Source organism: Neofelis nebulosa, chromosome 8 (genome assembly GCF_028018385.1).
Source record: "Neofelis nebulosa isolate mNeoNeb1 chromosome 8, mNeoNeb1.pri, whole genome shotgun sequence".
NCBI classification, from domain to species: Eukaryota; Metazoa; Chordata; class Mammalia; order Carnivora; family Felidae; genus Neofelis; species Neofelis nebulosa.
In genome coordinates, this window is record NC_080789.1 from 4,538,728 (window position 1) to 4,563,482 (window position 24,755).

At 60.6% G+C, this 24,755-nt stretch overlaps 1 protein-coding gene across 4 annotated transcripts in view; it reads left to right on the forward strand.

Moving 5' to 3' along the window:
- Window positions 1–24,074, forward strand: part of KIAA0930 (KIAA0930 ortholog) — a 39,028-nt gene extending 14,954 nt beyond the window's left edge. For 2 of the 4 annotated variants that reach the window (XM_058741042.1, XM_058741040.1), the window contains exons 2-10: window positions 8,095–8,246; window positions 11,949–12,074; window positions 12,179–12,256; window positions 12,611–12,712; window positions 13,981–14,121; window positions 14,469–14,663; window positions 17,431–17,593; window positions 18,875–19,033; window positions 19,567–20,999. In XM_058741042.1, coding sequence (XP_058597025.1) covers window positions 8,095–8,246; window positions 11,949–12,074; window positions 12,179–12,256; window positions 12,611–12,712; window positions 13,981–14,121; window positions 14,469–14,663; window positions 17,431–17,593; window positions 18,875–19,033; window positions 19,567–19,607 — 1,157 coding nt within the window. In that variant the 3' untranslated portion in view covers window positions 19,608–20,999. Of the gene's footprint in view, window positions 1–8,094; window positions 8,247–11,948; window positions 12,075–12,178; window positions 12,257–12,610; window positions 12,713–13,980; window positions 14,122–14,468; window positions 14,664–17,430; window positions 17,594–18,874; window positions 19,034–19,566; window positions 21,000–23,778 lie in introns of those variants that run through there. The other 2 variants (XR_009265252.1, XM_058741041.1) reach the window with 2 other exon arrangements.
- The last annotated feature ends 681 nt before the right edge of the window (window positions 24,075–24,755 follow it).

Genomic DNA, 24,755 nt, shown 5'->3' on the forward strand with positions numbered 1-24,755 from the left:
GGAGGATTTTAAGCAGGGAAGGGACAAGAACTGATTTCACAGGACCAGTTAGAAAGCCGTACCAGTAACGCAGGCAGGCAGGCGATGGTGGCTTGGGCCCGGGGGGAGCAGTGGTCCCCGAGAGATGGTTGGATCCCAGGTTTGTGAGAAGATGGAATCCATGAAATGATACAAAGTCACAGTGGCAGGGAAAACAGAGGAAGCAATGGTACAAATGAACAAACGTGTGCATCAACAAACCTGCCCAAGAACATGATGGAAAAGTTTTTGTTGGAGTCAGCTTCCGGTCGAGATGGTAGCTGGAAGGTGATGCAGGGTCGGGATGTTTCCCCGGTTGTTTTCTAGCATCCGGTGAGCCTCGACGTTGTGTTTGCCACAAGTCTGTGGGTTAACAGGTCCCCGCTCTCTCCTCTGTTCTTGACCTCGCTGGTCGGTTTCTGTCCTGCAGGTAGACCCACGGCCCCGGGCAACACCAAAGGGTGATGACGGGTGGTTGGGGCTGTTAGTGCCTGAGGGTTTTGGGCTTTTTCCGGTGTGGTTTTTAACAACGATAGGAACTCTGCCCCCACATGGTTCTTCCCGAAGTGTCCTGGCCGTTCGCGCTAATTCGGACACATTCTCTTGGCATTTTCTGTTGGCTCATGTTAGATGACCAAATTACTAGAGTCGCTCCCTCTGTGATTTGAATATTCCCAGCCAAGATCTCGGCAAACCTGTCAATTATTCAAGTCTTTGAAAAAAAAAACTCTGAACGAGTATTTCTTCCCGTTACAACTTCTGCCTGGATTTATACTTATGACTTCTAGTGTTTGAATAATTTTTCAGTTGAGTTTTTTGGATTTTCCAAGTCAGGTATAATGTCATCTGTAAGTCATGATAATTTTACTGGACTTTCACGATTTCTTTTCTTAATATCTCCGTTGTCTAATTGCAGTGTCTAGTATCTTATACTTAATTTGTCTCCAACGTTTTCTACTTGAGCTGTAGACCACGTTTAAGGAGCTACTCATTCATTCCTATTTTATGGAGAATTAAAAAAAATTTTTTTTTTAACGTTTATTACGTATTGAGAGACAGAGAGAGACACAGAGCATGAGCAGGAGAGGGGGCGGCACAGAACCCGAAGCAGGCTGCAGGCTCCGAGCTGTCAGCACAGAGCCCGATGCGGGGCTCGAAGTCACAAACCGTGAGATCATGACCTGAGCCAAAGTTGGTCGCCCAACCAACGGAGCCACCCAGGCGTCCCGAGAAATTTTTTTTTAAATCAAGAAGGGGTACTGTATTTTACTGAATGTTTTCTCAGTGCCATGGAAATGATCACGTGTTATTATTTTTTTTGATCTGTCAATATATAGCGCACATATGGATGGATTTCCTAATATGGGACCGTTTTTGTATTAGATTAAATCCTGCTTGGAAATGGCATATACTTTTCAATGTTGCTTCGAAGATTTTTGTGTTGCTGTCCACAAGCCTGTGCTTTTTTGCATGCACATGTATATGCATGCACTATTTTTGGAATCAACATTATGCTGCCTTGTTAAAAAGAATTTGCAGATTTCTTAGGCTCTAAAAATGTATGAGTCGTTGCCCTCTCAAAAACATCTCTTGGCCTGCTACTCAAAGTACCTTTTTTAGAAGTGGCTCTCGGACAGTTTTCTCTGTTGTAATACACGGTTCTCATTTTTTTTTTTTTTTTTAATTTTTTTTCAACGTTTTTTTATTTATTTTTGGGACAGAGAGAGACAGAGCATGAACGGGGGAGGGGCAGAGAGAGAGGGAGACACAGAATCGGAAACAGGCTCCAGGCCCCGAGCCATCAGCCCAGAGCCCGACGCGGGGCTCGAACTCACGGACCGCGAGATATGGTTCTCATTTTTAATGGCTGTGAATGTTTTACTCGGGGTGTTGTTACCACGGCTTGCTTATTAAGCCGTGTGGTTTAATGGTCTTAAAGTGGACGGGGGTGATTTCAAGGAATGCCTCCCAAAATCTAATTCACGATTTCTCAAAGGTCTGGTCAACGGACAATAATTTGCCGGAGGCGGGGGAAACAGTTGGACCCCTTGGGAGCTGACGGCTATTAGTTCTTCCCATATGGCCCATCTTCATTATTCATGGATCAATATTTGGAAATTCACCTGCTTGCTAAAATTTATTGGTGGCCACCAAATCAGTACTTACGGTGCTTTCGTGATTAATTGCAGACATGCGCACAGTGGTGAAAAGTTTGAGTTGCCTGACGGGTGCAGGTTACCCACCCCCTGAGGTCGAACAAGGTGACCTTCTGCTTCTGCCTCGTCTCAGCTCATACGGTACACGAGTGTCCTTTTGCGGTCGATTTAGCGCCTGTATTTTGCATATCTGTGCTTTGTGTTGGCGATTTTGCTGTTTATTTTTTATTTATTTATTTAAAAAAAATTTTTTTTTTGTTTAACATTTATTTATTTTTGAGACAGAGAGAGAGCATGAACGGGGGAGGGTCAGAGAGAGCGGGAGACACAGAATCAGAAGCAGGCTCCAGGCTACGAGCCGTCAGCCCAGAGCCCGACGCGGGGCTTGAACTCACGGACCGCGAGATGGTGACCTGAGCCGAAGTCGGCCGCTTAACCGACTGAGCCACCCAGGCACCCCGATTTTGCTGTTTAAAACAACACCAAGGGGCGCCTGGGTGGCTCAGTCGGTTGAGCATCTGACTTCAGCTCAGGTCGTGATCTCATGGTTCGTGAGCTCGAGCCCTGCTCCCAGTGAGCCCCACTTCTCTCTCTCTCTGCCCCTCCTCGTTCACATGCGCCCCCATCTCAAAAAATAAAAATAACAAATAAAGCAACCCCAAGCATAATGCTTCGGTCTGTCTGGTCCCAGGCATGAGAAGGCTGTGACGGGCCCTTGTGGAGAAGGTCTGTGTATTAAGTGAGCTTCGCTCAGGCGCAAGTTACTGTGCTGTTGGCCTGCGTTCAGTGTTGAGGAATCGACAATGTATCAAATCAGGTGTCCTGAAACAAACACACATAAAACAAGGTTGCGTGTTGATTGGTGGACGACAATGTGTCCAGAGGCTTGCGGAACCTAACTGGGTATCCCCTTAGGAGCGCTGGTGTGGCCCCGCCAACCCCGTGCTGGGGTGACAGTGTGACCCTGCTGACCGTGTGCTGGCGTGACACGGCCAACCCGCGTTTCTGGCTACTTTAAAGAACATAACAGGGCGCCCGGGTGGCTCAGTCGGTTAAGCATCTGACTTCGGCTCAGGTCATGATCTTGTGGTTCACGAGTTCGAGCCCCGCGTCGGGCTCTGTGCTGACAGCTCAGAGCCTGGAGCCTGCTTCGGGTTCTGTGTCTCCCTCTCTCTCTGCCCCTCCCCCGCTCATGCTCTGTCTCTGTCTGTCCCTCAAAAATGAATAAACGTTAAAAAAAAAAATTTAAAAGATGCTGCTTTAGGACCCCGGGCCAGCAGGGGAGGTGGCCCTCGGGCGGAGGGGCTGTCTGCAGTGTTGCCCAGGTGAGTGGCCCAGCATCAGGGGCTGCCTGTCTCCCATAAGTCCCTCCACTGGGTTCAAGGGTCCTGAAAACCCGCTGGCGAAGGAGACAGGGACACAGGGACGGGGAGAGTGTTGCAGGTGAGGGAGCTCCCTGCTGGAGTGGCAGCTGCCTGGCTTGTGACCCAGGGGATCTCTTGCTGGGCAGGCCTCGGGAAAGGCCACGTTGCTGAGAGAGACGTGCAAAGCAGCAGCGCAGAGGGTCCCCACGAACCCATGTGTGGATGGAACTTTACAGCTTGCAGAGGACGCTCTGTTGGACTCTCACCCCGTCCTCACCGTCAGTTCCGGGAGGCTGGCAGGTGAGACCCATCTTACGGATGGGGTCACTGAGGTTCAGAGAGGTTGCATGAATTGGCTGCCTGGCTAGTGCGGAGTAGAGCTGGGACCTGAACTTGGGTGTGCCTGCAAATTCTGACACCGCACGGTGCCTCCAGGAGCCAGAATTCCCGCCCAGTCTGGACTCTCGACCCTAGCTTTGGACTTGGAGCGTGAGGTCTCCGAAGACTGGCGGGGGGAGGGGGGGGGGTCCCTTCTCCACCCCCGTCCATTCTCTCTCTTTCGTCAGCCCTATGCCATTCACCAAAAGTTGTACCTTCACGGGAAAAGGGGGTGTCCTCTTACTGTTAACAATACTGGAAATAAAATAAAAGCAGAAAGGAAAAGATAGTCCCAGCAGCTCCCGTCACTCTCGTTGTTTGCTTCTGGTACTTCCTTGTGGCCCCCCAGCTCTGGTCAGCGTGTCTGCGGCTGAAGCCCTGGGCTCTTCCCCGAACGTCGGATTACACGCCATCCTGGACCTGTACAACTTTTTACTGACGTTACTGGCGCCCAGTTCACGTAAAACAAACTGCATGCGTGTAAAGCGGAAGCCCTGATGGGGTTCGTGGCTGCGCGTACCTGGGGAGCCACCACCACGAGAGGCAGAACGTGTGGGGACATTGGCCATTTGCTGCTTGTCCCTGCAGGCAGAAACCCGCGTAGCCCTTTACGCTTGCCTTCGGCAGGTCTGGAGATTTATCCCTAGCATTGTGTGGATCAGAGTTTGTTTTTACTTTCAGTAATAGGCCACTGACTGGCTGTGTCACGTCGGTCCGTTTTCCTGGCCTCCAGTTTGGGGCTGTCACGAATAAAGCTATCTGTGGCCCGGTGTTTACGTAGACACGTCTCATCTCTTGGGTGAGTACCTAGGAAGGGCTCAGTCAGTGGCAAACATGTATGTTTGTAAGACCCCGCCAGTTTTTGTAAGTGGGATTTTTGTAAATACCAACCCTGCCCTCTTAAAAACGACAGCTCGTTCTTTGTCATGGATTTTTCATTGTTAACTGGTTATGCTACCTCTTTGGGTGTTTCGCCCACGTAGCTGTTAGGGTCTTAGGCATTTCCTCCCGTAACTTCTGTGATGTCAGTTCCTTCTATATTACGGACGTCTGTTGCTCGACTGCGGATTTCTCTCTCCTGGTTTTCGAGTTCCCTTTGATTTTCGTTTTCTTCTCTGGGACACGAGGGCAGTTTCAAGCGTTCCGGAGGACAGCTCTTGACCTTTGTGATTTCTCTTCCTGCTCTTTGACTTTGAGCGTCCCGGGCGTGGAGATGGTCTGGGAGTCTGTGCCACCGCCGTGTCGCCCGTGGCCCCCTTCTGGCGGCTGTCCTGGTGGCTCTTTGACTTGAACACCTCTCCCGCCTCCCGGTGGGACCTTCTTCACCTTGTGTTAGAGTGAGGTGTTGCGGGGCTTTCCCTGACAGTTTGAGTTTCTTCCTGCGGGGCTTGTTGGGTTGGTACTAAGGTAAGGTTAACGATTAACGTTAAGATAACGTTAACGGCGTAGACCGAATTTGGAAGCCCCTTTTTCCGTTCAGAGCTCGGCGCTGGGTCTCCTAACTTGCACGTGCCGGGCGCCTGGTGGCAGGCTGGGTGAGGGTCAGCCCTCTCCTCTTCTCTCCCATCGCACCTGCTCGGTGCACACAGTAGGTCTACCCGCCCCCACACACTCGTCCTGCTTCCACCATGGAGTCATTGCTTTGGGCCCTGGGGAGCCCAGCAAGTGGGGCTTCTTTGGGGCTTGTTAAGTCCGGGACCTGTGGCTGACGGGGGGGGGGGGGGGGGGGGGAGGGGAGTGCAAGGGGCAGCTGGTGTGTCCCAGCAGAGGTGGCGCTCGCTGGGGTTGGGGGTTGGGGGCAGACGGGGGACGGCTGGGCGCGTGGCACCCACAGACCGCTGCCGGCCACCTGGCTGCTGGGGGTTTGGTGGGGGGCATTTGCGTGCCGGGCCCAGCACCGTCCCCTCCGAGAGGTTTGGGTGTGGCCGGTGGAGAGTGGGGGACCCCGGAAGGGTGGGCTTTGGGCCGAGCCTTCGTACGAGGCGTGAACTACTAGCCGGCCGTCTGCTTCAGGCTCCGGGGTCTGCGGACTTTACTCCTGGGCCGGGGTGGACGGGGTGCGACCAGAGTGTTTTTAGCGCCGTGAAGCAGGGAAACGGGGGCCCCCTCGCCTGGCCCCCGCTGCGCCCCTCTATCGAGGGCAGACGGGTGCTTGTTTTGCGCCCACCCCCGGAACTTTGCTCCTGAAGCCAGACTCCGTCCTCTGCGCTCCCCCGGGCGCGACAGCTGCTCACCGGGCATCCGGGTCCTTCGTTCCGCCAGGTTGCCCAGCATAGCGCGGGGGCGTTTGTCAAGAGCCTGAGTGCGGGTCCGAGGGGTCTGCGGCTGCATCAGTTTCTAACTGTGAACTTGAGAGGGTCCTTGAACCTCCCGACGGTGGGTTTCTTCTCCTGTGCGGTGGGCGGTGAAGACAGGGCGCTGTGACTGTTGAAGGGCTCCCCCACGTGGGGCTCCTCGCCCACGACCCACAGGTGGCAGGCGCGTCACGAATCACAGCCGGTGGCCTGCTCGTCATCCCTGACACCGACTGGGTGCCCAGCTGGCACCGGGTCACTGCCGGGTGACTTGTGTCAGCACAACGAAAGCGATCCCCCGCGGAAGGACGCCGACAGCCAGCTTCTGCCTCTCCGTGGCAGGTGGCGGGGCTTTGAGCCGTGACTCCAGCCACTCACGGCCAGAGTTGCTTCTGGGGTTTTCCAGGGCTGACGGGGCGCCTCCCCTCGCCTCTGCAGGGCACCCGTAGTGCCTGAGGTCGGCGTGGTGGGAATTTCAAAGCAGTGATGACACCCGGTGGGTTTGGTTCCACCTGGTGCCGGTGAGCCTGGGGCCGACGGGCAGGCTCCCTGACCTGGACCCCCGATCAGAATGCCCCTTCTGTCTTCCTCCCTCTGGGAGCCAAGCAGGGCGTGGGAGTGGGTGGGCCACAGACTGCGGGCGGCGGCCTGGCAGAGGGCAGAGGCTGGTTTGGAGCCCCGGTTCTTTGGTCTCGGTGTGGCTGAAATGAACAAAAGCCCGGGGTTTTCTGCGATTCAGTCTTCCAGAGCCTCACGGCTGACCCCACGGGAGACCACAGTCCTGTGTTGGGGGAGGGGGCCGGCACCGGCCGGCTCTCGGGTTCCCCATCTCCAGGGGTGGGGATTAGGTCTTTCTGGCATCCCAAACCCAGGACGAGGTCACAGTGGTGGAGTAGTTTCTGGAAAAGAGAGGAAGAAACCAGCAACAGTTTAATCTTTTGAGTTCGTGAGAAGCAGCCCTGTCGGGTACCTTGACATTTCGTCGGGTCTGCCCAGAAAGGAAGCCCACCGTCGTAGACCCCACTCTGTGCCAGGCACGGGCTCTGTATGTGCCGCTTCCCGGGCAGCTCTCGGTCAGTCGACATTCGCTGTGAGGAACCTAGGGACCAGAGAGCCCCAAACAGCCTGCCTGCCGTCACCCAGCAAGTGGCCGAGCTGGAGCGGGCACCCAGGTCTTTCCCACCAGAGTGCTTGGGCGACTTCTCGTGCGGGAAGGACGATGACAGATTTATGTATCCCGAAGAAAAAGTATTTGTAACGAAAGAAAGAGTCCTCCCCCCCCCCCCCCCCCCGAAGATCAGGCAAGAACAGATCTGGCTTGAAAGGCTCTGCTGCGTGCAGGGGTGAGGGAGGGGGTGGACGCCTTCCCTGCTTTGTGCCTGCGGCCGGGGCTGTTCCTTTAAGTCGGGTTCTCCGTGGGAACTGCCGCAGCCTGGGGTGGGGGTGGGGGATGCTGGCCGAGGGTGGTGCCAGCCTGCCTGAGCTCCCTCCGGAGCCTGAGCCGTCGTCAGCTCCCAGCCCAGACAGCGGTGACGCTGATTCTCCTCAGGGCCTCCCTTCCCTCCGAAGCTGCTGATTCATCCACGCCGAGTCGCCGGGGGCTGTGGGGCTGGGAGTCGGGGCTCTCGGGCTCTGCTGGGTGGAGGCATTGGGCCTGCTGGGAGGTGTCCCTGAGCCCCTGTCCCCTGGCCGGGGTGGGGGTGGCGGTGAGGGAGCAGGGGGCTTAGCGCATCGCAGAGAGAGCTCCAGCAGATTTCCAAGCAGACATGCAGGTTGGGGGTTGGGAGTGCGGAGAAGGGGGGGGAGACAGGGCTTGGCCAAGGTCACACGCCAGGGCCGGGTTGGCCCGTCCTTTCTCAGTCTTCTCTGGCCTCCCCGCTGCAGGGTGCTTCAAGGATGACCGCATCGTCTTCTGGACGTGGATGTTCTCTACCTACTTCATGGAGAAGTGGGCGCCACGGCAGGACGACATGCTTTTCTACGTGCGCCGGAAGCTGGCATACACGGGCAGCGAGGGCGGCGTGGACGGAAGGAAGGTGAGCCAGCCCCCCCGGCCCCAGCCCCGCATCCCTGCGGGGTCCGCTCTTAGCCAGCCGCGTCAGCCTCCCTGCAGTCCTCACGCAGGTGATCAGGGGAAAGTGATGCCCACGGAGCACCTGCTGGGTGCCAGGGGCCGCGTGGAGACGGCCACACACGCCCGCTGGTCTTCGTGACCCTGGAAGGGCAGGGGTTCCATCACAATTGTACCTTCGAGGAAGCAGGTTCAGAGGCGAGGTGATTTGGCCAGCATCTCCCAACAGAGCAGAGATTTGACCCTGGGGGCCAGGGTCGGCCCTGGCCACGGGCAGGATGCCGCAGCTCAGAGGTGATGCTGGCAGGTCTGAGCCCTTACCGTGCGGCAGACACGTTACCGGTCGTGTCCTCCCCGCCCCCGGACAGGTCGGACGGGGAGACCAAGGGCTCCGAGGCGACGTGACTCACCTAGGGTGTTCCCTCCACTAAACCGAAGTGCGCGGACGAGTTTATAAGACAAACTTCGCACATGTCTGTCTGTTTTTCAGAAGCGTTGCTAGCTCGTAAAATGTTTAAGCGACCTGTATGCCAAACGTGGAAATGTGTCGTTTTCCTTTCTGCCCCAAACTGGGAGGGCTGTGGAGGCGGGTCTGGAGCTCACAGACCCCTGGCCCCAGGTGCAGTGGCCTCTGACCCCTCGGCCGCGGCCTGTGAGCCGTGGCCCGTGTGTCAAGTGCGGGGAGCCCCCTCCCTGCCGCGTACCTGTTGGGCGAGCGTGGCACTCACAGCATAGGTGTTCTGCGAACGGACAGGCCTGGTGGCTGCTGCAAAGGAGACGCCGTGATTGGGTGCTGGCGGCCTGAGAGCCGACGCAGGAGGACCCAGGGTTGGGCGGGGCCCTTGGGCATCCGAGTGGCGCGGCAGCCGGCTGTGTACCCGGAAGTGCGTCACACAGAGCCGGGCGACACGGTAAATCCGGTGACCGGAAGGGGTAGAAGTGGTCGGCAGAGGCCACTTGGGTGAGGTGAGTCTGCAAGGATGGAAGGAGGTTCCCTAGCAGGAGGGGCGATGGCCCAAAGCGGGGGCCTGCAGCTGCGCGAGAGCCCCGTGCATTCAGGTGGCCGCGGGTGGTAGCGTGCGGCCTGGGCACAGAAAGGTGGGGGGCGAAACGAGGTAGGCGCAGGCCAGACCGTGTGGAGGCTGAAGGTCATGGCCAGGAGTTGGGGCTGATCCCTGAAGCTGATAAAGTGAGGAGCGGGGTGTGGTCAGAGTGCCACTTAGCAGGCTGTCGGGCTGGAGGGGTTGGAGCAGAAACGAGGGAGGGGGTCAGGTGCAGGGGCACGGACATCAGGTCGGGACGCAGGGGGGCAGTCAGCGGGCGGGGTGCAGGGGTGTGGTCAGCGGGTGGGGTGCAGGGAGGCCGAGGAAGTGAGCTCAACTAGCAGGGCTTCAGGTGACTGAATGTGGGCCAGGTCCCTGACTTGGGCCCAGGGTGAGTTCGATGCCCTCACAGGAGGGGACGCAGGGGGACGGAGTTGAGTGTGGGGCAGGTTGAGTGCTAGGTGCCCGTGGGACATCAGACGACGATGTCTTCTGGTGGTGATCTCCTGTCTGAAAGTCAGCAGAGAGACCAGGGACAGGGTCTCGGGTCAGGACCACTGGCTCTGAGATGACACCTGGGGCCATAGGCATGTGTGGGAAGCGGAGGGAGACTTTGAGGTGTGCTGGTCAGAGGGCCTGGGGCCGAGCTCTGAGCTAGCCTGAAGCCAGAGGGACCAGCAGGAGACCCTGAGCGGCTGGCTGGAGAGATGGGGGTCCCAGGAGAAGGGGCGTGGCCAGCGGGGACACGGGACCTGACGAGCCAAGTCCGGCAGGGTGAGAAGGGGGGCAGGGGTGCCCTCTGGGAGGGACGAAGAAAAGGCCCCAGTTGGTGGAGTTGGCGGGGGCAGGTATTGGTGGAGAGGTCCATGAGCTGAGCACCTCGGGAGCCTGGCCCAGGGCTCCTCAGCCCCGGGTCACCACGCCCGCCCTGTCGGGGGGTGGGGGGTGCATCTGGGAGATCGCCATTCTGGCTTTGTCTCCCCGTGACTTGCCATGTGACTCTGGCCGATCAGTTCCTCCCCGGGGCTCAGCCTGTCCGGGGAAGGGGGCTGGGCAGCATGCACACTAAGGTTAGGGTCCTCTGATTGCACACACCCGGGAGACCAGATGGCGTGACCGCACGAGTCTCCTGGCAGAGAGGGTGGTGAGCACCGAGGGAGCCTCATTGGCTGTGACCCTCACTGTGGGCATGCTTTCGTCGCTCAGCACAGCCCAGGGGCACAGGCTCACCTGAGAGGAAACGGGAACCACCGAGCATTCTGCCCAAGGGCACGCCGCCAGGAGACCGCAGGGCCGTGGCCTCTGCCCGCCAGCCGGCACCACTCTGGCCTGCCGGCCTCTGCTGGAGCTCACGCTGCAGACATTGGGAGTCTTTTCCCAAAGGCCACCTGCTCAGATCAGAGGCTCTGATAATAAGGATCTGAGACTCGCAGCTGGACCTTGAATTTTGGGGCCGGGGGAGGCCCCAGCTCTGGTTAGAGATGGTTTTCTCAGCCCTACCCAGCCTTGAACTCTCCGGGAGGCAGGCGGGAGAACAGAGAGGCCAGGTCCCAGGCATGTTCCCAGGGGGGCCAGGTGAAGAGGTGGGAAGGAAAGTTTCTTGGATCCAGGACTGAGGAGTTTGGGGACCAAGTGCAAACTCTCGGGAAGGTTTGGGGAGCATGTGGCAAGTCCAGCTGCCCCCATGCTAGAATGTTCCATTGAACACCGCAGTGAGCAAATGCAGAGGCCCCTCCCCCTCCGCACTGGGAGCACAGAAATGACTCAGACCTGGCCCTGCCCTCGGGGGGCCTGCAGTCTATTGGGACACACAGAGGGCACAACTGGGGACACAGGGCCGTCGGTGCTGTTGTAGTGGGAAGAACGGGGGGGGGGGGGGGCAGGGATGGTTAGGGGGAGCCCACAAGAGAAGGCGGTGACACCTGGCCTCAGCGTTGTAGGACAGAGTGAGGGGACCACGGTGGCCCAAGGGCATTCCCACTGGAGGGACCAGCACACGTGGAGCTGGAGGGGGCGCCAAGCACCTACCAGAGCGGACTGGGTAGTATTGGGAGGGCAGGGGGCGGGCGGCGATGTGGGGAGACCCTGCGGGCCTCAAGGGTGCAGGGTGGGCAGGGAGGGACACACAGGGAGAGCCGACGGCCGTTCCCAGGCAGTCCCTCCGCCCCCACCGCCCAAAGGAACAGAAAGGGAGGAAAGCGCTGGGCAGGCGCAGTGTGGGCGCTTCCGCGCGGCGGCGCCTGCGCGCTGCGGCTTCTCTGCGGCAAGCCCACCCCCTCCCCCTTCCTGCGGCTGTGCTGGTACCCGGTTGCCATAGCGACCCGCGGGGGGGGGGAGGGGGGCTTCCGGCGCTCGGCCGGCGTTGGCGGGTGGCAGGGTGGACAGCCCCCTACAGGCAGGTTGCACGGAAGCCGTGTGGGTGGGACGGGAGGCTGGGCTCCCCGCGTCCTGCTGCAGGGCCCGAGGGACCCCCCCCCCCCCCCAGCCGCACTTCTTGACCGCCCTGGGGTCGCATCGCTGGAGTCCGCGTCCGCGTGAACACCTGCCCACCCAGTAGTGGGGTGGGGGGGTGGGGGAAGAGCCCCGGAGGCCACGGCCAGGCTCATCCGTGCCCATCCTCGCAGCTGGCAGAGACTGAGCCCGAGGTGGACGTGGAGGTGTACCGGCGTGACTCCAAGAAGCTGCCGGGCCTCGGGGACCCTGACATTGACTGGGAGGAGAGCGTCTGCCTGAATCTCATCCTGCAGAAGGTACAGGGGTGTAGTGGGGGGCGGGGCTCCCGGAGGAGGGCTGTCGTAGGCCCCAGGGGACAGCAGACCCCTCCACGCATGCCGTCCTGCGCGCTCTCTTCCAGCTGGACTACATGGTGACATGTGCCGTGTGCACGCGCGCCGATGGAGGGGACATCCACATCCATAAGAAGAAGTCCCAGGTAAGCCGTGGGGCTGAGGGCCCGCGGGCCTCCTGACGGCCAGCGCAGCCCAGAAGTGGCAGCCACCTGCTGCTCAGGGTTTTGGGGGGGGACACCACCTGCCCCCTCCTCCTTCCCTGCCTCGAGGTGAACTTCTGACCAGAAAGCCACGCGGCTCCTGGGGTCCTGTGTCACCTGCGAGGAGCGCACAGAACCAGGTCGTCCCCAGCAGCTCCTTGCGGAGCGACATAGGACCTGACCTGGCTTTGGCCTGGCCCTGAGCAGCGTGACCACAGCGACCCGTCCCTCGAGTGGCTGTGGGCCTGGGTGCGGGGGTCGGGCCTCGCTCAGCCCTCCACATCTCCTTCCTTTCAGCAAGTGTTCGCGTCCCCCAGTAAACACCCCATGGACAGCAAGGGCGAAGAATCCAAGATCAGCTACCCCAACATCTTCTTCATGATCGACAGCTTTGAGGAGGTGGGCCACACGCGCCCAGCCATGTCTCCCCTCGGGCTCCCGGTCAGGGGCGCAGAAAGCTGGCCTCCCTGGGGCCTCCTCACGTGCTTGCAGACAGGCGAGGGCGGTCCCGACTCCGACCCCTGCGGCTCCCCCTCTTCCTGGTGCTGGACTTGGGGCCGGGGGGGCCCCCCTAGCCCTGAGCCTGTTTTCTCATCTGTAAAATGAGCGTCACGATCATGCGTCCTACTTACCTTACCCGTCGGGGTCGAAGATCAAACGAGCGCACGGGTGGAGAGATGCGTCATGAACGCCTATAAAAAGGGCTGCCCGGGCAGGAGTCATTAGTGTCTCCGTGAAAACTCCAAATAAGTGCCTCCCCGCCTTGGGATGCTAAGACGTCAGGGGGGCCGGGCTTCGGAAGTTTCTGGGCCAGTCTGGGAAAACTGGGACGCGCGGCAGAAAGTGACTCAGCCGGGGAGCACCGGGCGCACCCTGCCCCCACCCCACTCCTGCCCAGCTGCTCTCCTCTGCCGAGGTCCCTCCGCCGAGGTGCTTGTACTCGCCTGCAGGTGGCCAGGACCCCCGGGAAGGCTTGCAGAGAAGGGAGCACATGGTGCGGGGTCTCACCTCGATTTCACGGTGCCTTGAAGCACCACCTTAGTTAGGCTCAGGGGACGAAGCGCCCTCTCTAGGCTCACACAGCCCGTGCGTGGCACAGCCGAGATTTGAACCTGAGTCTGGGTGACCTGGAAGCTGGGTCCGCGCACCAGCTCCGGGAGCAGTGACAGGATGCAGAGCCCCCTGTGGACCGGTCTCCCAGGTGGATGGCCACTCCGGGTGCTCCTGAGGGCAGGGGTGGGGCGGCTGGGGCTGGGTGCCCGAAGCCAGAGGGAAGGACATGGTGGACAGCGGGACGGACAGACCACGTGCGCCGTTCAAGTCCACGTGAGGGCGTGCGATGAGCGTCATCGTCCTCCCAGTGGCCAGCGGGTGGTGTGTCCCCTTCCTGTCCCAGAGTCACTGTCGTGAACCTCCCCCTGCCAGACACCGGGCCTGCTCCCCCTGCCATGGCTAGGCCGCCCCTGTGCTGGTCCCTGTGCCATAGGGGCGGGGCTGCGGCCCTGGGCGAACAGCGTGACATCTGTGTCCCCTGCCAGATGGGAGCTTCTGAGCAGTCCTCCCGGCGGCCCCGGGCAAGGGAGGGCTGGTGGCCTGGGAGGCAGCCAGCGGTTTGGGAGGTGGGCAGCTGACACTTGTCCCCTCTCCTCCTCTGTGCCCCATCCCAGGTGTTCAGCGACATGACAGTGGGGGAAGGAGAGATGGTCTGTGTGGAGCTGGTGGCCAGTGACAAAACCAACATGTTCCAGGGTGTCATCTTTCAGGGCTCCATCCGCTACGAGGCACTCAAGAAGGTGTATGACAACCGAGTACGTGCGTGGGTGGCCCCGCGGCCCCTCTGTCCTGGTCCGGCTCCGCCCCTCCTCCGCACCTGTGGCCCCACGCGCCTCTAGGTGCTTCGGGGCCTGCGTTAATGTTCCTCCTCGCTGATCCGGGCACGCTTGATCTGAGGGACAGGAGGCCCCACCCCGAGTGCAGACACTCCTGAAGCCGGCCCTGGCTGGAGGGAACGGGGAGGAACCGGGTGGACAGGCCGCTGTCCCGCAGCCGGGCACCGTCCTGAGGCCGGCCCCTCCCAGGACCCTAGTGACTTGTGTCCCCAGGAAGAGCCCATCCCTCCGTGCGCTGACTCAGGCCGTCCCCCGCCTGCCCACAGGTGAGTGTGGCTGCCCGCATGGCACAGAAGATGTCATTCGGCTTTTACAAGTACAACAACATGGAGTTTGTGCGCATGAAGGGGCCCCAGGGCAAGGGCCACGCTGAGATGGCAGTCAGCCGTGTGTCTACCGGTGACACATCCCCCTGCGGGACGGAAGAGGACTCCAGCCCGGCCTCACCCATGCATGAGCGGGTAAGGGCTGCACAGCTCGGGGAGGGGCCTCCCGTCCCTCGGATCCGCTTCCCACCGCCTCCCTGGTCCTTACAGCCCCCCGGTGAGGTAGGTGGCGTCACCCCACCCCTCGGGTGAGGAGGCCGGGGTTCAAAGAGGGCAGTGACTTGCCCAAGGTCACACAGCAGGTCCGTGCGTGGGCCAGCTTCCCTGAACTTCCAGCTGCCGCTGGGCTAAGCCTAAGGGGAACCCGGGCTGGTCCCGGCACCTGCCTCCGGGCACATGCTGGCCGGGCGGGGGCACACGGCCAGCCTTCCCTGGGGACTGCCTTGGGGATGACGATGAGTTAGCCTCTCCTCCTGCCCTGTGAGGACGAGCGGGAGAACACGAGGTCCCAGAGCCGCCCATCTCTTCCCTCGGCCTGGCCCGCCGGTTTACCAGGTGCCGTACATGTTGAACTCTGGCGGCAGCCCGTGGGTAGGCATGGGTGTTCCTGTCCGCTTGCCGGATTTACTGGCGCTGCCCCAGGTCACACGGCTCTCGGGTGGCAGCATGGAGCCTTTGAACCCCGCTCTTTCTAGGCCACCGTCCTTCCGCAGGGGTGGGAAGCCGAGGTCGGTGGCAGCTGTATTCCCAGGGCCTCCCGTGGGGCCCAGGGCTCGGGCGGGAGAAAGTCTGCAACCCGCTGGCTGCTTTTGCCCCGCTCGGGTCTGGCAGGGGGTTGCCGCTCGGAGCTGTGGGTCTTGGCAGGGGTGAGGTGAGTGAGGGCGCCGGGGGCCGGGAAGCAGCTTTGGCCAGCCCGCCTCCAGGAAAGGGCTTGGGGGTGAGACACCGTGGGCTGGAACCCGGGCACCGCTGCTCGCGTGACCTGGGACCAGTCTCTTCCCATCCAGAAGCGGGGAGCCCCGCGGTGGTGGGAGGCTCAGAGTTGCTGCTGAACAGCGGGCACCTGGCTCGGGCGTGACCTCAGGGGTGCTTCCCCAGCCACCAGTCACCACTGGCTGTTGACCTGCTTGGGAGAGTGACTCTGAAGGGCGTGGAACGCCCTTAGTGCTGACGTGCCCGAGATGAGGAAGCCTGTGTTTGCTACACTTTTTAGTGTAAAACCGTTAGCCGCGCATATGCCCAGGCAGCCAGATAGCAGGTGTCTCTCTCTCCTTCGTGGCCTTTTTGGTTTCGTTCCTTCTGCAACGAATGTGTTTGAGAAGCAAAATAAAAATAATAAGTGCTATTTTTTTATTTTATTTTTTTTTTATTTTTACGAAGACCAGGGTGGGGGTTCCAAGCGGAGGCTTCCCCTATCCGTGAAATAGAGGCTGCTGATAGATTTCTGAGCTGACGGCGGAGAAAAGGAGTCTGACTCCTCTCCCCGGCCCTGCAGAATGTGTATGTGAAAGGCCTCGCGAACAGAGAGATGTGTTACTGGACTTGCCCGAGTCTTGGCTGTTCCCGTCCGTCGAGTGGCAGTGACAGTCCCTCCCTCCCGGGGTGGTAGTTGGGGGGGAAGGAGATGGCACCTGGCTCAGAGCCTCAGGGAGGCCCGGGGTCGAGGGAAGGGACCCGCCAGGGTCATGCAGGTGCCGGTGGCGGGGCCTGACCTCCTGGGGACTGCTCCGGCCCCCTGCCACCTCTGTGCTTCCTGCCGCTCGCCCCCCTTTTCCAGAGGGGTCCTTTGTAAACAGCTCATGACAAATACAGACTGTGTGTGTATTGTGGTATCTGGTGTTTTGTTTTGTTTTTTCTATCTTTTAAAAACCTTCCCTGGCTTGTGGGAGGACCGTCTGCAGCCCAGCGGCCGCCGCGACTTTGCTGGATGTCGGAAGCCGTGACGAGGAGGCTGATGGGGCTCCTGAAGTCTCAGTCCCAGCTCACGTTGTTCCTCAGATTCTTGTTTGCGTGGGGAGGAGGGAGGAGATGGGCCAAGTTCCCTCTGCCTGGAACGCCCTTCCCCCCCTTCTTCACCTGGCGAACTCCTACTCGTCCTTCAAGACCCATCTCAAGCGGCGTCTCCTCCAGGAAGCCTTTCCTGATGTCCCAGGCTGTCGACCCCATTTGCTCTGTGCCCCCCTGTATCCTGTGCTTCCCTTTTTCTGTCTCAGCAGCCAGCATTCAGTCTGTGGTTGTCGCTTTCCGAGTGTGTCGCCCCCACAGCAGACTGTGAGCTCCTTGAGGGCAGGGCCCGGTGTTGTGTGCCTGTCTGTCCCTTGTGCTGCGCCTGCCTGGCCCCGCGTGGGTGTCCAGAACGTTTGGTGCCTGAGCGGTGTGGTTACGAGAGACGAGGGGACGGAAGTGTTGGCTGCTTCGCCATTGCACTTCCTTCGCTGCTTCGCCATTGCGGGGGCCGAGAGGGACGGGGGCGTATCAGTCGAGAAGAAATTGGGGTGAAGAGCTTAGGAGGCCGAAGACCTGGGCTGAACCCTGGTTTTGACCCCCTCCTGCTGGGTGACCTTGGGCGGGTCAAGGTCGCTGTCCCACCTTAGTTTACCGATCTGTCCGATGGGGCTCCTGTCTTGCGGATTGGTTGGGAAGCTTGCGTGGATCCCTGTGCCGTGCAGGGGGCTCGGGCAGCGTCCGCAGCCAGGCTTTGTGCTGGCCGGTGTCTGGGGCTCCTATGGGGCCCCTGGCCCCTCCTTGGGCAGAGCTGGCAGCGAGGTCCTCCTGCCCTCCCTCGAGCTGGACCGGCCCCCGGTGCCCGCCTAGCCCCAGGAAGGCCCGCCCTCCGGTGGGTGGGGTCGGGGCCCTCCCGGGGTCCCTGGGCTGCCCCGTGACTGCGGCTCTTTGTTCCCAGGTGACCTCCTTCAGCACGCCCCCCACCCCGGAGCGGAACAACCGGCCCGCCTTCTTCTCCCCGTCCCTCAAGAGGAAGGTGCCCCGGAACCGGATCGCTGAGATGAAGAAGTCTCACTCGGCCAACGACAGTGAGGAGTTCTTCCGGGAGGACAACGGAGGGGGTGAGTGCAGCCGTTTCTGCCCGGAGGGCCAGCCGCGGCCCTGTTTCCTCGCGGTTCGGTCCCTCGTTCGCAGCTGGAGAGCCGGTGGGTGCCCGTCAGGGCTGGGGAGGAGCTGTGGACGGGCAGACGGCCAGACAGAAGTCCCTGCCCTGAGGAGCTCCTGCTCTGTGGAGAATAGGAGGCACTGTCGGTTTGCAGACTTTTCCGGATGTCGATGGTCTGACTGTTGCACACGGAGGGTCCGAGAAATCCTCGCCTAGTGGGAGACGAGTTCTCTGGTTGATTCCTGCCCTTGGTGACTTCAGGCTGCCACTGTGCTCCTCCTCAGCGCCCTCCCTCTAGAGCCTGCACGGGGGTGACCGTCAGGGTCTCCTCAGGGCCCACCTCCCCGCCTGTGGTGACCGGGCGTCTCTGCCTGGGTCTGTGGGGGCCCCATCCAGCCCACTCGTGCCCGGCAGAATCTCCCAGCCGCCCCGCGCCTCCCACCGTCTCCCCGGCCGGGGCAGGCCCCGCGGCCAGCGAGCCCCACGCCGCGAGGCCGGGAGGCACCCCATCTAAGCGGCGGGAGGCCATCGGAAGGTTTTAAGCAGGGAGTGACAGAATCAGATGTGAAGGCTCGAGTAGCACTGAGCGGTCCCTGCAGGGAAGGGGCTGTAGGAGGCAGGCTGGCTCCCGGAGACGAGATGTGGGTGCTGGGCACCGGGCGCTTGCGCCGCAGGGGTGAAAGGGTGGCCCCTGGCCGGAGCTGGGGCCGTCCTCGTTCTGAGCGCCAGGGCCCAAAGACAGAGGGCCCCAGCCTCGACCTGCTCGTGTGTGCTTGGGCAAAGCACCCTCCCCACCTTAGCTCCTTTCCAGATCAGTAGGGAAGGGCTGGTAGGCACCCCAGCCTGCCTCCCTGGGTGATCCCTCAGAGCGGGTGGGGCCTCCCAGCCTCGCCCTGGGCCCTGCACGCTGGTGGCCCACTTCCGGTGACAGATGGGCCATGGGGAAGCAGAGAACACAGTGGGACGATGAGCCACGTCCCGCAGAAGAGACTGTCCGGGATGGGGAAGGGGGGGTCAGGGACGGCTGGAGGGGTGGGTGGGGCTGGGCGGGCAGGAGGGAGTGGGGCAGCCACAGGCCAGGGGCGGGCAGCTCTGCGGTAGGTTGAGGCACGGAGGGGCTGGCGGTCAAGGGCCCAGGCTGCGGCAGAGGCCGCGCCAGCCCCTTAGGCAGCCGCCTGCGGTGGGGGGTGCTCCCCTGGTCCTCCCAGGGGCCCTGACTCGGCCTTCTCCCCTCCAGCGGATCTGCACAATGCCACCAACCTGCGGTCTCGGTCCCTGTCTGGCACGGGGCGGTCCCTGGTTGGGTCCTGGCTGAAGCTGAACAGAGCGGATGGAAATTTCCTTCTCTATGCACACTTGACCTACGTCACTTTGCCGCTGCATCGGATTTTAACAGGTAACTACGCTGCTGGAGGCCGAAAACTGGATGGCTTTTTCGTAGCCGACCTGAGACCTGCTCCTGAGGCTGTCCTTCCCCGTCCTGTTGTTTCCAGCCCAGAGCCCATCAGCAGGTGTCCGTGTTGGGTTCTCGGCCTCCCGTCGAGGCCTGTGGATGGGGCCCCTTCTCACAGCTCTCTGGAGGCTCCTCCTGTCCCCCTTGGGTGACTGCGGGCCCCTGGGTGTGAGTCACGGGTGGGCGGGGCGAGGCGCCTGGGGCTGGACAGGGGCTCCAGACTCGGGCCAGCCGGTACCGGAGCCCTGCTTCCCCCCAACCACACCCCCCCCCCGCCACCCCCCACCCCGGCCATGGCTGGGCCGTGCAGCTGCTCCGAGGCCGGTTCCCATCTGGAGGATGGGGACGACCGGTCTCGCAGCCCCGGGAGGGCGCGCGAGGAAACGCGCGGAAGTACTTGGCGCGGACTGCCCGCGGAATCGGAGCGCTCGGGGTGTTCACCTCCTGGTCTCGCCCGCCCCCTCCCGCCGCCCTAGACATCCTGGAGGTGCGGCAGAAGCCCATCCTGATGACCTAGCCGTGTGCAGAGCCCGCGCGGAGCCCCCCCAGCCCTGCCCGGCCCCGGGCGTGCTGCCAAGTGCCTACCCGTCCACCGCCACCGGGGTCTTCTGTGACAGCCCAGCCAGGCGGGGCCGCTCGACTCCGGGGGCCGGGGCCGACTCCATGAACACCAGCCCAAACTGAAGTGCCTCTTTCTCCTCCCCTGCTGGCTCTGCTCCCGCCCCTGTGCCCAGCCGCCATCACGCGCCCCCCCCCCCGCCCCCCCCACCCCAGCCCGTCTCTGGAGGGCCCTCGGCACCCAGAGAGGCCCAGAGACGCCAAGAGGCTGTAAGAGCAGAGGAGCGGCCGGCGCCCGGCGTGTGTCCAGACCTACGGATCCGACGTTCACGCTCGGACAGACCGCAGGTGGAGAGACCCCCTCCCCCACCACCAACCCCGGTCGGGGGCACTCAGTGTGTCGGACCATCAACACTTCCCCGAGGAGAACTGGCTTCAGAGTCTGTAACGCTGTACCGGTGAACTCCGGCGTCCGAGTTAGTCCCGACCCGTCCGCCCTCCCTCGTTCACCGCTTGGTTATAAATGGGTTACCGCGGGGTTTTAAACGGGGCACGCGGCTGTTGAGGGTTTTGCCCTGGGCTGGGAATACCTCACCCCACGCCTGGTTCCAGAAAGGCCTCGAGCTGAGCAGACAGGCCCCGATCCTGCCAGAACGGCCTTTGCTTCCAGCCAAAGAGCACCACCAACACACACACCTCCGCCTTGGAGATAATCCCGCTCTGCGCCTCGGCTGGCGTGACCCGCAGAATTTGGACTCTGAGGGCAGGTGGGACGGCTCGGTCGTCAGAGAAGAGTGTTTTGGGGGAGTGCGGTGGAGTCGGCTCCCTCCCGGGAAGGTTCTGGGTAGAACCTCCATCCCATCCCAGGGCCGGGGTTGGGGGGGGAAGGGGAGCTGGGAAGGGGATGGGGTGTTTCCCGGAGCTCGTTTCCTTTGACTGAGTGTGCTGGTCCCGTTTCTCAGACCAGCTCACTGAGGCAAAGCAGAACTGGCCTGCACGCGGCTGGTCTGGTGGGTTGGCGTGAGCGGCCTGGTTCCGGCTGGAAGGAGTCCTGCCAAACCACGAGCCTTCTCCAGAGCGGAAGCGTGTGCCCTGCCCCCATGGGAATAAACTGTAAGCTGGGTCTCTGTCACCACGTTGTTTTGTTTGAAGTCCCCAGGAACACGTGAGGGTTTCCAGTCGTGCGTAGAGATCCTCTCTGCGAGGACAGAAGGGGCCGGAGGGGCTCGCCCCCACCTGTTCTATTCTGCGCACGCTCCAAGGGTTTGCGCTGGGCTCTGGGAAAAGGGGCTGCTTTGGGGCTTTCTCTAGATTTTGTATGCTGTTATTAAAAGCAAGCTATTGCGTTTCATTCTGCCTCAGTTTGCCCACCTGTACAATGGGGCTGATACCACCTACCTCACCGAAGTCTCCAGGGTTGCAGTGTACGACTGGGTCGGGCGGCTACCCTGCACGGCTCGGCTCGGGGGTAGACCTGGGATGCCTCCCCGCCCCCTAGCATCCGTGTGTGTGAGTGTGTGTGTGTGTGCGCGCGTGTGTGTGTGACGGGGCTGGGCTGGAACAATCTCGCATTCTCGGCAGCGCCCAGCTCCTGCTTGGCTGTATCCCAGCTGCCTCAGGACTTTGCGTTCCGGAGCAGTGTTTCAGGACAGCACAGACAGAGCCAGGCCTTGCCCCTCAGACCCCTGAGCGCGGCCCTGTGTTCCAGGAGTACTCTCCGGGGGACCCAAACGCTGTCCCCCAGTGTGTGTCTAGGGTGGCTAAAGTACAGCTTTTTCTTCGGGAAATTTTTTCCTCCCTGGTCATCTGGGGTCTTAAGACTCTGGAACTCAGGTCTCGGGAGAAATACGCTCCTGACGTCTCTCCCGTGGAAGAATGAGGTAGCTCCCACGCAGAAGTCCAGAGGGGCACAAGAGGGTTCCCCCCCCACCGCCGGAACCAGGCCCTGAGGCTCAGCCCCCGCTCCTGGGGGGCCCTGGGCACACCAGACGCCTCCTCCGTAAGGTGACACGCGTGAGTTCTGCCCGCGTCACAGGCGAGCTGAGGGTTAGTGATGGTACCGTGCGCGTACAGGTGCTTGGCGGGTCCTAGAATTGTGTGCAGCGGTGGTGTTTGGAGACGACCCCTCATCTGTGACACACGCGAGCGGATGCGCACGACGGTCCGGCTATTTCCCATCCAGCACGAAGGCGGCGCCAGCCTGCGCGGGCACCGTGCTGTCGTCACGCCCAGCCTGCGGGCGAGGAAAACGCACAGCGACAGCCGGAGTCCCATCCAGGCAGCCGGCCCCGGCCGTACCGCGCCGTGACAGACGGACACGCGTCGTGGAGGCCACCTTTCGATCTTTGCAGGACATGCTGGTTTTAGAAGCACTTGGTAGCTGGGCAGTAAGCTGTCCCCCCGAGGCTTATTTTTTCAAAGCGACCAACAACATCAGTGGCAAAGTAACAGTAACAAGGGACAGGGCCGAGACCGGGGCCCCAGCGCCCTGGTCCTGCTGTGTTCCTGGCGTTGGCACGGTTTGCCTTCTCGCGTTTTGCTGGAAGCGTGCCCGTCTCCTGTGTGACGCGGGGATGGCCAGAGCACGCGTGCATTTCTCAAATGGGAACTGGAGTCAAAGTACAGTTTTCCTGGGAAGAGACGAGGCGTCGCTTTTTGGGCCATGACCGAGAACGTTCTCTCTTGACCAGAAATGTCACAGTCCCGGAGTCGATGGACGGTGTGTCGCCTCCACTCCACCTGTTAGCGCCTCCAAAGCTGCGGGAGCGTTTGGTCTCCCACGCGGAGGTCTTACAGGAACTGCCCGTTGCTTCTGTAAACAGCCGAGGCTCGGTATGTCAGAAAAAGAGTATTATTTATGATGTTATATAGTCAACAAAGAGCAACAAATAAAACGAGGAAAATATTCTGCAGCCCAATCAACTTGCAGACGGAAGGGTTTTCCGAAGAGCCCCGTTCTTGCCAACGTTTGGGCTTTTCAAGGACCATGAACAGACCCTCAGAAATGAGGTTTCTGTTCTACACGGAGCAGAGTCTAGCCAGTAGACCCTATGGTGAAACTTCTTTTTCTCCCCCGTTAAAAGACATTCCAGAAGGCGGGCCCTGTGCGGTCGGTAAATTGTAACGACTGACGTGACTGCATTTGACCCTGTCATAATTTGGAGGTCTTGAGGCGCTGGCCGAGATTCTTTAAAGGCGTCCCACGTTAAGAGGCTGCCAGCGTTTTCCATGAGCCTGGATAGCTTCTGCCCGGGCACGTGTTCTGGGCGGTTTTGCACATTAGCAAGAATGGGGGTTTCATGGCCAGTTTCAAGCCCAGGTATCTTTTGACATGACGTTGATTCTTCCTGTTCAGGCTGCTTCTCGTCTCTGTAGCAGAAAGCAGAATTCTCTTAAAACACATCGCCACCCTGACGGGGACACAGGCTCCGGGAGAGAGGGAGGCAAGGGCCGGCCGACACCTCCCCCAGAGTGTGAGCCTGAAGTGACCTCCTGGTCCCGTGGCCTGAGTCGGCCTGGGGGTGGGGGTTGGGGGGGCGGTCACCTCTGGCTGCTTTCCTCTGTTCTTTTCCACCTGGTGTGGCACTGACCTGGTCCTCGGGGGGAGAAGGGAGTCCTCTGGCCTTTTCTCTGAACCTCCGGAACGAACAGCCTGGAGAACCCCTTGGTTCCCACGCACAGAAGCCAGGCTGCCAGGCTGCCGAGGGGCCTGGGGCGGGGGTCAAAGCGCCACGGCGGGTAGCCCCCCGAAGTGGAGGAAGCCGCAGATGCACGGAGAGAGTTCGCGGTTTTCCTTGGTCCCCAAGGCAAGCGGGCACCTTTATTTCTGCGGCTCCGGTCCTGGCGCACAGGAGGCCAGATGTAACAGTGATGCCCCAGCTCTGCCGAGGTGGCAGCGGCGGGAAGCTTTCAGTCCTTCTTACCTTCCTTGTGCTTTTACGCACGTCCTCAGCTCGCCGGGGGGGGGGGGGGGGGGGGGGGCGGGCGGGTTGGGTGTAAATAGGGACCTTTTCTGGTTTCCAGACGGACTGTGTGTGTGAGAGTACTCAACCCTGCAAAGAAAACCTGTTGAGATTCTTTTTCACGACCTTGAGGCTTGAGTAATGTGGTTTCTACAAAATCTGTTATAGCAAAAACAGCACGACGGCATCATTGGACACGTTAGGATCTGACTGTCCCTGGCGTTTCCATAGCAGCAGCAGCGGCAGCTTCTGGGCCACCCGTCTTCGGTATACAGAAACCATTTCTGAGCAGCTCTTGGTTGGCTGTGAGCTGTGCTGTGCGGGTTTTGCATTTCTGTTGAAGGTTGATTTGCATGTTGGATATTAAATTTCTTTTTCCTCTGTGTTTTCCTCCAGTGGATCTGTACTTGGTTATTTTCTTTTCCTTAATGGGAATTTCAAATTAAATACGGATATTATAGCAATTCGAGAAACTCGGTGATTGAACCTTAATTTGCCTCCCCCCCCCACCCCCACCCCGCCAAAGATTTCTTCTTCAACTGTTTTTGGAGCTTTCACACGAATTCCTGTTTTGGAAGGGTCGGAGCCATCCACCCCAGGGCCCCGGCTCCTGGGAGCTGGGGACTCAGGCCCGGGACTGGCATGCCCAGGGCTTTGGTTTGGGCAGAGGTGGTTATTTGCAAAAACAAATCCCAAGAGACATGTCTCTGGTTTAGCTCCAGTCCCTGTGAAGCAGTACATGCCCTTCCGCCACACCATCAGATTTCCCACACTTAATTTCTAGAGAAACTCTTAAACCCTCATGGCAGCGGGAACGTGACTAGGGGCAGAGTGAGGGGTCCCAAGTTCAGGGACGGGCTTGCAGGCTCTCAACAGGCTGCTCGGCCTCCGGGAAGATGGCTTTCTGGGCCGTGGCTCTCTGTTGCCTTGAGACTCTGCAGTTAATCACGCTGAGTGGAGCGTGTTGCCTGTTTTCAAGCGGGCTCTACCCGCCAGAGGTTGAGGCGGGCTGGTCGCAGACATTGGCAGCCTCTGTGTCTCGGGGCTTTTTGTTCCCACGCGCCAACGGACTCTCAGTTGGGTCTAAGGTGCAGAGCTCGCGTCAGCTCCCACGGTGGGAAGCGATGGGACAGGAAGTGAAAACG